The sequence below is a fragment of the Lampris incognitus genome, chromosome 2, assembly GCF_029633865.1.
Source record: "Lampris incognitus isolate fLamInc1 chromosome 2, fLamInc1.hap2, whole genome shotgun sequence".
Lineage (NCBI taxonomy): Eukaryota > Metazoa > Chordata > Actinopteri > Lampriformes > Lampridae > Lampris > Lampris incognitus.
Window position 1 is genome coordinate 35,990,392 of NC_079212.1, and position 15,837 is coordinate 36,006,228.

Consider the following 15,837-nt stretch of genomic DNA (forward strand, 5'->3'; position numbering starts at 1 on the left):
AGAATAAAAGTTATCTGATGAAAAGATGCCTAAAATGTTATTTCTGGTTTTGTAAAATACCACAATTCAGCATCACAGGAAAACAGCATCAGCATGCAGTATTTGTGTGCTTTTGCATTTCCCCTCACCAAGTCATTCAGACTAAAAAAAAAAAAACTTTTCAATAGTTCAAGTACCTTTAACCCTTTCAAACCATATTTAAGTAAAGATCAACGAAAACCACACGAGTAATATGAATAAAATGTAGAGTAGTGGAAGCTTATTACATTCAGCATTGCCTTTTTAAAACATTCAAAAGTTCATATTCAATGTCCTTTTCAGAAAAAGTCAACACAAAATATTTCAAAGTCTGTACAAAACTTATTGAAGCATGCTTTTCTGAAGGGTCAACAGTGTCGCCGAGATAAAAATGAGGGTAAGAGTTCCTAATGTTGATTTTAAATGACCTAAAGCTAAAACCAACAATAATTAACAATGGTTCACCTCTCAACGCCCTCTGAGATATCTTCTGAATTTATGAGGGCTGACTGTAAACAAAACTGCAAACAACGTCCACTATTCGAGTTGCTGAGGTTGGGGGTCCGGTAAATCCGGGGAGGTAGATGAGATAGACAGGGACGGCAGCTCCTCGCAGGCAAAATAGTCCTTCAGGGGAGCGAAGAGATGGCGGATGACCGGCACGCTCCAGGACTTCCCCAGAACCTTCTGTCTCTGCTGCCGGTTCATGTTCCTTATGTCGGTGTAGTGTTTGGGGAAGCCAAAGATCCTGGTGAGATGGTGAGAGAATGCAGAATCGCATTTATTTTATCTTTTGGATTTTCCTCCTTTTTCTCCCCAATTGTACTTGGCCAATTATCCCACTCCTCCGAGCTGTCCCGGACATTGCTCCACCCCCTCTGCTGATCCAGGGAGGGCTGCAGACTACCACATGCCTCCTCCGATACATGTGGAGTCACCAGCCGGTTCTTTTCACCTGACAGTGAGGAGTTTAACCAGGGGGACGTAGCGCATTGGAGGATCACACTATTCCCCCCAGTTCCCCCTCTCCCCAAACAGGTGCCCCGACCAACCAGAGGAGGCGCTAATACAGCAACCAGGACACATACCAACATCCAGCTTCCCAACGGCAGAAATGGCCAATTGTGTCTGTAGGGATGCCCGACCAAGCCGAAGGTAACATGGAGATTCGAACAGGCAGTCCCCATGTTGGTAGGCAACGGAATAGACCGCCATGCCACCTGTACGTCCAGGAATCATATTCTAAAGCTGTGTTAAGTTACGTCAGTATTGTGCAGTCGTTTCTAAACTGTGTTTGAGGGGTCCGCAGTGGTGTAGCGGTCTAAGCATCGGCATTGTGTCGATGCAGTTGCCCACTGGGGACCGGGGTTCACGCCCCAGTCTCGTCAGATCCAACTATGGCTGGACTCGATGAAGCAGCAATAATTGGCAATGCTGTCTTCGAGAGAGGGGCGGAGTCGGTCTGTGTTCGTCACATGAATGAGTCTCTGTGTATGTCGGAAAAAGCAGTAGTTCAGCCTGGATTTGCCTTGAGGCATCTCCTTCGAGACTGCCGGCCGGAGAGATGCAGTTGGCGAACGCGTGCAGTACGAGGGTGGGTGTTTGAACTAAAATAGGGATCGATTGGCCACTAAATTGGGAGAAAAAGGGAAAAATCTGAAATAAATTTATAAACTGTGTTCGAGGATTTGGTCTCATTTCATTCCCTATGAGTTTATTTTTTCCTTTCCCGTTTATTAATACTGTTTTAATTTGCTGCAAAACCTGATTTTTATTCATAAGAGAAAAAACTGTTCAACTGCTGTTTTTTTATTGTCTACATTATTGCTGTCTACATTGTCTGTATCCATTATCTATTTACACTTACTCTAATTCAGGGTTGCGGGGGGGGGGGTGTGTGAAGCCTATCCCACTATGGATGGGGCAGATGGCAGGGTGACCCCCTGAAAAGGTCGCCAGTCCTTCACAGAACACACACATACAATCACTCGCAGCCTTCATACGCCTATGGCACGTGGTCCCTCCAGCATGTAGTCTCTCCATGTAGTCCGGGACTACAGTGACTACATCTCTACAGCCTTCACATGCCTATGGCATGTAGTCCCTCCAGCGAGTCTGCATTGGTTTTCTCCGGGTGCTCCGGTTTCCTCCCATAGTGTCCAAAGATATGTAGGTCAGGTGAATCGGCCGTACTAAATTGTCTCTGGGTGTGAATGTGTGTGTGTGTGGGCCCTGTGATGGCCTGGTGGCCTGTCCAGGGTGTCTCCCCACCTGCCGCCTAATGATTGCTGGGGTAGGCTCCAGCATCCCCGTGACCCTGACAGCAGGATAAGTGGTTTGGATAATGGATGGATGGATGGATAATAATAATAATAATAAGAGTATTGCATGGGAAAGGGACACACAATAATAAAAAGTTAAGATAATGTTAATTAGCATTGTCCTTCCATTTTCATTCATTCATCTTCAGCCGCTTCTCCGGGGTCGGGTTGCGGTGGCAGCAAGCTAAGTAGGACACTCCAGACGTCCCTCACCCCTGCAACATCCTCCAGCCCTCCTGGGGGATGACAAAGGCATTCCCAGGCCAGATTGGACATGTAGTCCCTCCAGCGAGTTCTGGGTCTACCCCGGGGTCTCCTCCCAGTTGGTCGTGCCTGGTAAACCTCAAAAGGAAGGTGCCCAGGAGGCATCCTAATCAGATGTTCGAACCACCTCAACTGGCTCCTTTCAACGCGAAGGAGCAGCGGCTCTACTCTGAGTTCCCTCTGCATGTCCAAGCTCCTCACCCTATCTCTAAGGCTGAGCCCAGACACCCTATGAAGGAAACTCATTTCAGCAGCTTGTATCTGTGATCTCACCCTTTCGGTCACTACCCAAAGCTCATGACCATAGGTGAGAGTTGGAACGAAGATTGACTGGTAAATTGGGAGCTTTGCCTTCCCGGCTCAGCTCCCACTTCACCACAATGGTCCAGTACAATGTCTGCATTACTGCTGATGCTGTACCAATCTGCCTGTCAATCTCCCACTCCATCCTACCCTCTCGTGAACAAGAACCCGAGAATACTTGAACTCCTTCACTTGAGGCAACAACTCATCCCCAACCCGAAGGGAGCAATCCACCATTTTCCGGTAGAGAACCATGGCCTCAGACTTGGAGGTGCTGACTCTCATCCTGGCCATCTCACACTCAGCTGCAAACCACCCCAGTGCGTGCTAGAGGTCGCGTTCTGATGAAACCAAAAAAACCACATCATCTGCAAAGATCAGAGAGGCAATTCTGAGGTTCCCAAAACGGACACACTCCTCACCTTGGCTGTGCCTTGAGATCCTGTCCATGAATATCACAATCAGAATTGGAGACAAGGGACAACCTTGGCGGAGTCCGACACCCACCGAAAATGTGTTTGACCTTGTGCCGAGAATGTGGACACAGCTCTTACTTTGGTTATACAAGGACCGGATGGCTTGTAGCAACTGCCCCGGTACCCCATACTACAGCAGTATCCCTCACAGAGTGCCATGGGGTACACAATCGTAAGCCTTCTCCAAGTCCACAAAACATATGTAGACTGGCTGGTCAAACTCCCATACCCCCCTCAGCACTTCCGTAAGGGTAAAGAGTTGGTCTGTTGTTCCATGGCCAGGGTGGAATCCACATTGTTCCTCCTGGATCCAAGGTTTGACAATCGGTTGGAGCCTCTTTTCCAGCACCCTAGAGTAGACTTTCCCAGGGAGGTTGAGCAATGTAATGCCCCAATAAGTGGAACACACCCTCCAGTCCCCCTTTTTAAATATGGGAACCACCACCCCAGCCTGCCACTCCACAGGTACTGTCCCCGACCTCCACGTGACACTGAAGAGGTGTGTCAGCCAAGACAGCCCAATAATGTCCAGAGCCTTCTGCATCTCAGGGCAAATCTCATCCACACCCGGTGCCTTGCCACCGAGGAGCTTCTTAACTACCTCAGAGACCCCTGCCAGGGATATGGGTGGGGCTTCCCCTGAGTCTTCAGACTCTACCTTCTGCACTGAGGACATGTTAGCCGGGTTTAGGAGCTCCTCAAAGTGTTCTTTCCACCGCTCGACAACATCCCCAGTCCAGATCAAACAGTTCCCCTCCCCAGCTGAACACAGCCTGAGTCAAGCCCTGCTTCCCTTTCCTGAGTCGCCAGATGGTTTGCCAGAACTTCCTTGAGGTCAACCGAAAGCCCTCCTCCCACACCCGAGTTTTTGCTTCTGTGTCCGCCAAAGCCGCAGCCCTTCTGGCCTCCCGGTACCTGTCTGCTGCTTCAGGAGACCCCTGGGCTAACCAAGCTCGAAAGGCCTCTTTCTTCAGCCTGACGGCTTCCTTCACCACCGGTGTCCACCAGCAGGTTCTTAGGTTGCCACCTTGACAGGCACCGATGACCTTATGACCACAGCTCCTGCCTGCCGCATCTGCAATAGAGGATTTGAACATGGCCCACTCAGACTCCATGTCCCCAGCCTCCCTCGGGACACACGAGAACCTCCTATGGCATGTAGTCCCTCCAGCGAGTCTGCATTGGTTTTCTCCGGGTGCTCTGGTTTCCTCCCGGAGCACCCGGAGGCTCCTCACGGACAGGGACCTCCGCCAGATGTTCCCAGTTCACCCTCACTACACGTTTGGGTTTGCCAGGTCTGTCTGGCAGCCTTCCCCACCATCTGATCCAACTCACCACCAGGTGGTGATCAGTTGACAGCTCTGCTCCTCTCTTCACCTGAGTGTCCAAAACATACAGCCACAGAACTGATGATATGACCACAAAGTCTATCATCGATCTTCTGCCTAAGGTGTTCTGGTACCAAGTACACTTATGAACTACCTTATGTTCGAGTATGGTGCTTGTTATGGCCAATCCATAACAAGGTACTGCTCGGGTTCAAATCGGGGAGGCCGTTTCTCCCAATCACTCCCCTCCAGGTTTGTCCATCGTTGCCCACATAAGTGTTGAAGTCCCCCAGCAAAACTATGGAGTCCCGAGGTGGAGCCCTATCCAGGACACCACCCAGATACTCCAAGAAGGCCGGATACTCCAAACTGCTATTCGGTGCATAAGCACACACAACAGTCAGAGCCTTCCCTCCAGTGACTTGCAGTCGTATAGAGACGACCCTCTCATTCCCCGGGGAGAACTCCAACACAGCAGCACTCAACCGGGGACTTGTGAGTATCTCCACACCCGCCTGGCACCTGTCACTCTTTGTTCCATTTTAAAACATAAATTTAAGAGCACACAAACACACACACAAATGTAATATACTTCTCTAGCTCGGTGATCCACAGGTTGTCCTCCTTCCCATTGTGAAGTACGGGCAGCAGAGAGACGTTCTTCCCTTGCTTCAGAGAGTTGGGGTTGGTGGTGATGGTTCTTACCTTGGTGAACTGAGGACGAAACAAACAAATGAGTAATTAAAGACATACAGTATCAAACAGTGCATTTCTGAAACAAAGGCTACATCATTTGATGAATAGTGAAAGGTAATCTTCCAGAAGGAGTAACAGCAGAAAATTAAACTGAATTAAGCAAGGATTGCAGGTAACTTAATCCAAAATGGATACATATAGTTTTGAATGTGAATTCTTCAAACACACAGGCACACCATTAAAAAAGGGAAAAATTACATAATGAATGGTGAAAAAGTGAAACCATAATAAGATCAAATTAGCAGAAAATTAAACTGAATTAAGCAAGGATTGCAGGTAACTTAATCCAAAATGGATACATATAGTTTTGAATGTGAATTCTTCAAACACACAGGCACACCATTAAAAAAGGGAAAAATTACATAATGAATGGTGAAAAAGTGAAACCATAATAAGATCAAATTATTCACATTGGTCGCATTGTGAGGAAAGCTGTGAATTAATAATAAAACTACACATTAAGTGACTAACCTTTGCCTCTCTACCAACTTCTAAGCAGTCCTGTAGCTTCAACTTGTCATTCTGAGACGCTGTAATAGGCCTGGAAGGAAATACAAACAATTTTCACACAACATGTAATATATTTGACATCAACTTACCATACATCAATGATGGGTATGACCAGGGGTCCTTGTGGGATTTGGCAGATGGGGGAACCTTAAGATCCTGTGCAGCAGGGAAAAATGACTCACCTCAAAATATCCCCCAAATTAATCTGTATTGTGAGCTCCGGTGGTCTTTTATTTTTTTTGTTTTTGGATCCCCCTCCCCCCCTTTTTCCCCTCCCAATTGTACTTGGCCAATTACCCCACTCTTCTGAGCTGTCTCGGTTGCTGCTCCACCCCCTCTGCCGATCTGGGGAGGGCTGCAGACTACCACATATGTACCTCCTCCAATACCTGTTGAGTCGCCAGCCGCTTCTTTTCACCTGACAGTGAGGAGTTTGACCAGTGGGGCGTACCACATGGGAGGATCACGATATTCCCCCCAGTCCCCCCCCAAACAGGTACTCCGAATGACCAGAGGTGGCGCTAGTTCAGCAACCAGGACACATCCGGCTTCCCACCCGCAGACACGGCCAATTGTGTCTGTAGGGTAGTGTTGTCACGATACCAAAATTATGACTTCGATACGATACCTGCATAAATACCTCGAGACTCGATACTGAACCGATACCACGGTGAAATTCTAAAATATCTGGAAAAGAGATGAATAATGGTCCAGCTCGGTCTCACTATGGTTTAACTTTCACCAGCTTGTTCCTGTCCTGCTTTTTGAGCAAATTACATTAATAAATTAATTCTCCAGAGCAAGTATGAGCATAATCTCTTGTTTGTTAACATATTTGCTTTTGCTTAACAAGCCACTTTCCTGTAAAATTTAAACTGTTGAACAGTGAACACATTAATGACTGACTGACACATACAATTAAAAGACTATTTTCTCCTCTTTATTTAAAGAAACAAAAAACAAAACAAAACATGCCACTACATGGTACATGCCATTACACTATGGTGGACAAACGTCAGTCAGACAATTAGTCATTTGCAGTACCATTCTCAGTCCGTTTTTGCTGATTGTCAGGGCAGAATTGTGAAGTATTTAAACTTTAACACTCAGAATAAATAAATCAAAATATACTTGGCAAAATATATTGAGCTACTGAACATGTTTTAACAAAAGTAAAATTATTGCTTTCCACCTGCTGAGCTTTATAGCTATACTAAAAGAATATTCATGAACAATGAAATCCCAAATACACTCTCTCACCCTCTGAATTTCTGTAATATTCTCTCATTTATTTTCTTGACAATTCTTTTGCTGCTTGAAGGTTCTTGACAAGGAAAACAAGCATGTCAATGTGTTCCTCAGTCAGCCTAGTGCGCCTAGGGCTGCAGATAATGCCTGATGTGCTAAACACTCACTCTGAAGCACAGCTTGTGGCTCGAATGCACAGGTGCTGTCTGCCAAAATGTGCAAGAATTGGCAAGGTGGCTTTACGGCTCTTCCACCAGGTGAGAGGGTCTTCAGTACCACTTATCTCTTTCATTTGTTTGTACAAGAGATATTCACTTGAAAATTGGTCCGAAGGCGATGTGGAAACAGTAGCTCCTCCCTCAGCCCTACTAGCCTCTCCTGACTCCCTCTTTTCAAACTTAATGGTGGACAGTAGACTTTTCAAGTCAATTTTTATTTTTTTTGCCCGTTGCCTGTTGTTTGAACCTGACTCATTGATTGTACTGGAGCCTCACTAGATTTCTGCAAAAGATCTGCTTTCACCTCTTCCTCCATAGTAACAAAAGTGTCCTTAAACCTTGGATCTAGAAATGTCGCAGTGTTAAGGACAATGTCTAGCAGTCTGCTTTCATACCTTGAGGCAAAGTCTGATCTCATTTTCTCTTTCATGTCACATGCAAGAACATTATCGCCATCCTTCTCTTCCAGACAAGAAAATAATTTCCATTTTAGAGGCAGCACAGAAGACAACGTGGGCACCTTTTCTCCACTTAGTGCATCTGTGAGGCTACTTACTGGCTCAAGGACCTCTCTAATGATTTCTAAGGTTGCCATATCAGAGTCTTTTGGCATCAGATGCCACTTCCTCCTATTTTCTGCCAAAACAGCACAGACAGCCTGTTGCTGTTCACAGAATCTATCCACTATTTCAAAGGTGGAGTTCCAGCGAGTAGGCTCGTCATGGATGAGCTTTTGCTCAGGTAAGCTTAAGGTCTTCGGCTTGTTTTCCAGGCTCCTTAGCATTTTGCTTGATCTGGAAAAAGCAGACACGGTTGTTCGGAGCCTGGACAAGCATTTTGATACACGGTCCAGGCTTAAAGCCTTGCCTACTGCCAGATGAAGGTTATGCCCAAAACATGGTATCCAATTGTAGTTTTGAAATGCCTTTGTATTGTTAGAGGCATTGTCAGTTGTTATCCCAACCATTTTTGAAAGGTCCAGTTCCCATTTCACATCCACCATCTCCTCCAGGGCTTCATTGAGACAGTCTGCAGTATGGTCTAAATACAAAGGTGAACATCCTAAGCACCAGGAGTGCATTTCCCAGGTTTCAGATATGTACTGCACTGTTAACGCCATGTATGCATCAACTGCCCTGCTCATCCATAGGTCAGTGGTACAAGCAAAAAAAGGCGGACATTTAAGTTGAGTCTCAATAACCTGACTGATCTCAGTGTACAGCTTTGGGATTTCATTGTTCATGAAATAATTTCTTGCAGGCATATCATATCTCCTGTCCAACTGCTGCACAAGATTCCGAAATCCAGGTTTGTCAACTGTATATATCGGCACTTGATCAAGACAGATAAACTCAGCTACTGCTCTGTTCAATCTCTTTGCATCTTTTGAGTCTTTATCATACTTCCTGTAGCTTTCAAACACAGTTGGAAGGGAACTCTGTCTCAACTGTGTAGTTGCTGATTCTGCTGGCATCTCTTTGTGTGTCTGTAAAGGGGGTGGACAAATTAGCCTACTTCAATATTTAATGAGTTTGATTGTCATGAGTTTGATTGTCTGACTTTCAGAGACCATATTCTTTATAATTTTTCTTCATTAGGCTATTCATTAAATAATTATGCAATATAATTATTCCTTTGACTAAAAAACCCAGACAATATGCTCAGTAGGATGCAAACCTCCACCAGGTGTATAGAGTAATTTGTGTTTAATTTAATACACTTTTGTAGTGTGCAGGTCAATTCTGGGCTCATCATAAAGTCCCCACATGTTCATTATTTTTATAGTCAGTAAAATAGTAGTTTGTGTGTTAAGTTTCTTATTGTTTGTTATAGCTAAATTAAACATGTTGTGTTATGACAATAAATTACCTTTAAATAGCCAAATTAGGCTAGATCAAGGTCAGTGTTAAAATTACAAGCAAATTACTATGCTATTCAGTGGGCCATCTGATGGAGCCTACCCTAGGTCAAGCCTGCTGAGTTAATGGAATGTCGTTCATGGCTAACAAACTAATTTGGACTCAATACATTCTGGTGGTAGGCTATGGGTTCTACTGAGTGCATTTCAGGTAGCCTATCTTATATCTAAGAAATAATTATTGACAAAAAGGCAGACTACATGCCATGATAAATATTACCTGAACTGATTGAATATTAAATAGATCGTTTGCAAGTTATGCTAAAGTCAACATTACTAGCGTGAACATTGCCCTTCCATAAGCTAACTACAGTATGATCACTGTCGCTATGCCTCGTCAAAATTCAGTGTTGAAAAAAAGGTTGCCTATCATAGAATACACCACACTCGTTTCACTTATATAGCCTATAGTTAGTGGATAAGATTGGGGCTGATCATGTAATGGTGTTTTCAATCACATTCGCTAACCTGTCGGTCTTTGAATTCTTTGTAAAGGCCGGGATGTCTGTCAGTGAGGTGCTTTGCCAAGTTGGACGTGTTGCCTCCCTTTGTCTGAACGCCTTTGTAACATGTCTTACAGACGGGTCTCAGTGTGTCTGTGGGCTTGCCCTCACTATCTGCGAAGTATCCGAAATAACTCAAGACTTCACTTCGCCCCTCTTTTTTGTCCACAAGCTGAGGACTGTCGGCAAGCGCTTCCGAACCTGTCGCCATCTCTCGTTCCCTCTCTCGTTCCCTCTCTCGTTCCCTCTCTCTCACTCACTCACTCACTCACTCACTCACTCACTCACTCACTCACTCACAGTGACCTCAGCCTGCCTACTGCTGCTGCTGCTTCTCTGTGTGTGAGTGAAAAAGTTAGGCATGCCCACTAGCCTCTGTGTGCAAGGAGCATGACTTGAGAGTTGGAGCAGCTCGCTGCACAGACACAGAACGTTATTTTAATAAAAGTATCGATACTAAAAACCAAGCGTATCATATCTTTTTTTTGCGTGAGGGTATCGTGATACTTTTCTAGTATTGGTACACCGTGCAACACTACTGTAGGGACGCCCCCACCAAGCCAGAGGTAACTGGTAAACATCACAAGCAGACCTGACATGGACAGGTCAAAAAGTCATTTAATGGAAGGTCTAAGTGTTCAGGCTGTTGAGGAACCTTACAGCCCGAGGAATGAAACTGTTGCATAGTCTGGTGGAGGCAGCACGGATGTTCCGGTACCTCCAGCCAGAGGGTAGGAGGGTGAAGTGGATGTGGGAATACCTGTTCATCCCTGGGATGTTACCCCAGAAGTAGCGCGCTCTGTGGGCTGGGCTTACTTTGACGGCATCCACCAGCACTGGGTTGCACTATCAACCAATGAAATTGCAGAAAGAGTTAGGCCTCAGCCAATCACTACATGGCTTTCAGCCTAACAATTTTTCTCCACAACTGTTAGTTTACTAGGCATACTGAAAAAATTAATGACTGGTTAAATAAATAGCAGTGTAATGGAGTGAAATATGAGGAAAGCAGAGCAGAGCATAGAGTAGACAACAGAGGAGATGAGCTCTAACCTCCAGGAAGCGGCAGATGTTGACTTTATCATGTGTGTTCATAAAGGTCACATTCTCAAACAACCAAAAGAAGGGCCTGGGATCATTCTCTTTGGGCTTCAGGAGGTGGAGGATACGGTAGAACTCAAAGAACAGCCTGCCGGTGCCCCCTGCAGGACAGATGAGAGAATTACACTGTAGGAAGAGGACCACTTCTCAACGCTATTGTGCTATAACTATTCCCTTGAATTCAACTGCTCAGGAAGGTTAATTTACCAAGTACTTAAAGCTGGTGAAACCTTTGCAATTATCTGCCAAAATTACCAATTACTATGCATTAACCTTATTATTAATCTGCTACTACTTTCGGCTGCTCCCGTTAGGGGTTGCCACAGCGAATCATGTTTCCATCTCTTCCTGTCCTCTGCATCTTCCTCTGTCATGCCAGCCACCTGCATGTCCTCCCTCACCACATCCATAAACCTCCTCTTTGGCCTTCTTCTTTTCCTCTTCCCTGGCAGCTCCATATTCAGCATCCTTCCCCAATATATCCAGCACCTCTCCTCCACACATGTCCAAGCCATCTCAATCTTGCCTCTCTTGCTTTGTCTCCAAACTGTCCAACCTGAGCTGTCCCTCTAATATACTCGTTCGTTATCCTATCCTTCTTCATCACTCCTTAACCTTACTTAACCTTAACCTTACTGTTAATACACAGCAGTATTGCATCAATACTCACACCCTATCCGCACACACACGTACCGTAGATGCCCTTTCGTAACGGGTTTACAATGGAGAGGTCATTACAGGGGCTGCCACCAATCAACAAATCAAATGGACCCCACTGTTTGATCTGCATTGAAAAAAAAAGGCAAAATTAATTTGAATAGTGAGCCGACATTTCAATCATCTGGGAGATTATCAGAGGGAGTAAGAAAAACTCTCGGAAAGCTAAACATTTGCAAAGGCTTGACAAGCTTTGTAAACATACAAAATTAAATTTAGAAAAAAAAGCAATATGAAGGCAAGCTGTGAGTGAGTGTACATGGTCCTTGGTGACGAGCCTGACGTCGTTCACGTGGATGATCTTCCCCTCGTGGTTTACATTTGACACGGAGATGGAATCGTCACAGATCTCTGAGGCGATGTACTTCTCCACTTTGAAGCCCAGATCCTTCAGCACCAGGTAGCCTGGAGACACACACACACACACACACACACACACACACACACACACACACACACACACACACACACACACACACACACACACACACACACACACATTGTGAAAGGCATTAACAGAGAGGAGCACTGACCAACTCAATGCTAAGTAGGGAAAGAAAACACCAGTAGCACTGTTAATCAACTAGACAAAACTACTTCCGGAATGGGTAACAAATTAGAAACTACATGGAAACAGTGGAATTAAATCAGTATAAAACAGTAGAATGTGTTTACATTGGCCCTATGATGGCCTCGCGGCCAGTCCAGGGTGTCTCCCCACTTGCCCCCAGTGACTGCTGGGTTAGGCTCCAGTATCCCACGACCCTGAGAGCAGGATAAGCGGTTTGGATAATGGATGGATGGATAGATATGTTTACATTAGAGAGCATTATACAGTTGTTGATATGAGCGAAAATACAAATCAGATGACATTCATCCCTATTAATAACTTTATTCATATAGCACTTTTCTAAAACAATGTTAAAAAAAAAACAAAAAAAACAGACAAGGCAAAAATAAGAGTAAGACCAAATAAGTAAGAGTAAAAATAAAAACAGTATAAATAAATAAAAACAAATATCAAACATTTGTAAAAGCTTTCATAAGAAAGCTTTTACAAAAGTTTTAATATGAGATTTAAAAGAAACTAAAGACTTGGTTTGTCTTAGTTTAACAGGAAGAGAGTTCCACAGTGTGGGGGCTCTAACTGCAAAAGCCTGATCACCCTTTGTAACAAAGCGAGACCTGTAAATAACCAGCATGGCTCCATCCGCGGATCTTAATGGTCGATGGGGCACACCAGATCAATAAATCACAAATGTATGTAGGAGCAAGACCATTTAAAGCCTTAAAAGTGAGCAATAAAATCCTTATGATGAAATACTTCACATTTCCTTCCTTCACTTCTTCCTGTCACACCTTTGTTGTTTTCTTTTACGCTTCCATCTTTCCTACTTCATATTTAGCCAGCTGATTACACAACATTATCACAATATCCCTTCATGCCATTTTCAGCACCATCAATGGCGGTACATTATTAATCAAACAAAACACCAAGAGTTCTAATTTTTTAGTTTTGACTTTTCCCCCATTTTCTCCCCAATTGTACCTGGCCAACCAACCACTCCTCCCAGCTGTCCCGGTTGTCGCTCCGGGGAGAGCTGCAGACTACCACATGTCTCCTCCAATATATGTGGAGTCGCCAGCTGCTTCTTTTCACCTGACAGTGAGGAGTTTAGCCAGGGGGACGTAGTGCGTGGGAGGATCACGCTATTCCCCCAGTTCCCCATCCCCCCCGAACAGGCGCCCTGACTGACCAGAGGGGGCGCCAGAGCAGCAACCAGGACATATACTCACGTCCGTCTTCCCACCTGCAGACACAGCCAATTGCATCTGTAGGGATAACCGACCAAGCCGGAGGTAACACGGGGATTTGAACTGGCAACACCCATGCTGGCAGGCAACGGAAATGACCGCTACGCTACCTGGACGCCCCCCAAGAGTTCTTTTAATAAATGTTGTCCTTTAAGGCCTGTACACACTGGGGGTGGGTTTTTTTTCTTTCGTGATTAATCCACACGTCAATATATTTTTCCGAATTATTGTTTTTGTCACGAGTACTTTCACACAGAACGCGAATATTATGCGGTGAAAAGGTGGCGTAATTTTTTTCTGCAACGAGGTTGACTTTTCTAAGTTTTGGCACCACAAATAAAGGCATCAACCAATCACGTGCGTAATGGACGTCACGTCACAACTCCTAATGACAATGGTGGACCTGTTGATTGTTTGTGTTTCTTATCACTCTGTATTGTATGACAAAGGACAAAAAAATTCTAAAGACAATGAACTCAAGGACAACATGTGGAGGAACATCGCCAAACAACTAGGCTATCAGGATAGTGAGTAACTTGGACAATCAGCACTGGCACCCCCCAGGGATATATGCTCTCCCCTCTATTGTTCTGCCTCTATACAAATGACTGCATCTCAGGAGACCCATCTGTTAAACCCCTGAAGTTTGCGGATGACACAACCATCATTGGCCTTATTCGGGATGGTGACGAGTCTGCATATAGATGGGAGGTTGATCAGCTGGCTCTCTGATGCAGCTCTAACAACCTGGAGCTGAACACACTCAAAACAGTGGCAATTGGAATTCAAATGGAAGGTAACTATGAGATTCTTTCAGACACCAGAAATAGTGGCTAAAATGGGCCCAACACACTCAAATAAATGCTGGAGAAATTGTGGAACACAAATTGGCAACCATACCCACATATTTTGGACATGCCCTAAATTAAGAACATTTAGGGAAGAGGTGTTTGAGGCACTTAAAGAAGTATTCCACCAAAACTTCACAAAAGATCCAAAGATGGCATTACTGGGATTAATGCCGGAAGGGACTGATGGAAGAGCTAAAAAAATACCTTTTGCAAATATTACTAATAGCCGCAATTAAATGCATAACAATTAAGTGGTTAAAATCTGACCCTCCAACATACAATTTATGGATTGAGAAAGTATAGGAAATATATCAGATGGAACAAATAACATACACTTTGAGACTTCAGAAAGATATATTTATTAAAAGGTGGAGCCTGGCCATGGCTATATTGAGACAGTGAAATGTTCCAGACCCATGTATACATTCTGTATCATACATGCGTCTCTATCTTCTCGATTCACCTTATCTGTCTATGCATATACACGCAGCCATACCACTACACACATGCGTACACAACTCCCCTCCCTGACCCTCCTTTCCCTTTTTTTTCGTATATTTATTCATGTCTTTAATTTATACCACTATTACAACTAACACTTCAAGCTGAAGCGTTTTTTTTTTAAATTTTTTAAATTTATTTATTTTTTCCTTTCTTTTTTTGGTCCCCTTTTGTTGAATTATCTGTAAACCATGTGGGCACAGCTGAAAAATGGAAAAAACAGCAGGGACATTTGTGAATTTGGTTGTATAAGTTGTGAAATTGAAATAAAAACTAAGTTAAAAAAAAAACCAAAAAAAAAAACCAGTGACGATGACAGTGGACTTCAGGAGGAGCCCGCTAACACTGCCCCCACCCCCCCCCACCATACTCAACAGCACGGTGTCTACGGTGAAAACCTACAGATTTCTGGGTTTAACAATCAATCTCCCAGGACCTAAGGTGGGCAATCAACATAGATACAATCATCAAAAAGGCCCAGCAGAGGATGTACTTTCTCTGCTAGCTCAGGAAGTACAACCTGCCTCAAGAACTGCTGATTCAGTTCTACACTGCAATAATCCAGTCTGTCCTCTGCACATCCATCACTGTCTGGTTTGGATCAGCCACCAAACAGGACCGGAACAGACTACAACAGACAGTTGTGTCTGCAGAGAAAATAATTGGGTGCCCTGCCCATCTCCAGAATCAGGAAAGGGCAGGCAACATTACTGCAGACTAGGGCTGGGCGATATGACCTAAAATTCATATCGCGGTATAGATTGAATCCCTTCACGGTAACGGTATATATCGCGATATAAACTTAAGTGTAAAAATTATGATGGAAGTGTTTCTGAATGGGTTATATAGTCCCTTAGCAAAGCTAAATTGATAAAAAAATAAATAAAAAACAACAACAAAAAAACAAAAACAGATATAATGTAATTTTGAGAACATTTATTGTGCAGATCTCAAAACTCAAAATTAAAACTCAGCACTCTATGGTGCAA

General features: G+C 44.3%; 1 protein-coding gene across 1 annotated transcript in view; it reads right to left on the minus strand.

Moving 5' to 3' along the window:
• Window positions 1–555: 555 nt before the first annotated feature.
• Window positions 556–15,837, minus strand: part of dnmt3bb.3 (DNA (cytosine-5-)-methyltransferase beta, duplicate b.3) — a 50,830-nt gene continuing 35,548 nt past the window's right edge. The window contains exons 14-20 of the mRNA XM_056299567.1: window positions 11,941–12,086; window positions 11,658–11,748; window positions 10,917–11,065; window positions 10,624–10,709; window positions 5,938–6,007; window positions 5,303–5,424; window positions 556–766 (exon numbers count right to left, since the gene is read on the minus strand). Of these exons, the coding sequence (XP_056155542.1) occupies window positions 556–766; window positions 5,303–5,424; window positions 5,938–6,007; window positions 10,624–10,709; window positions 10,917–11,065; window positions 11,658–11,748; window positions 11,941–12,086 (875 nt within the window). The remainder of the gene's footprint in view (window positions 767–5,302; window positions 5,425–5,937; window positions 6,008–10,623; window positions 10,710–10,916; window positions 11,066–11,657; window positions 11,749–11,940; window positions 12,087–15,837) is intronic.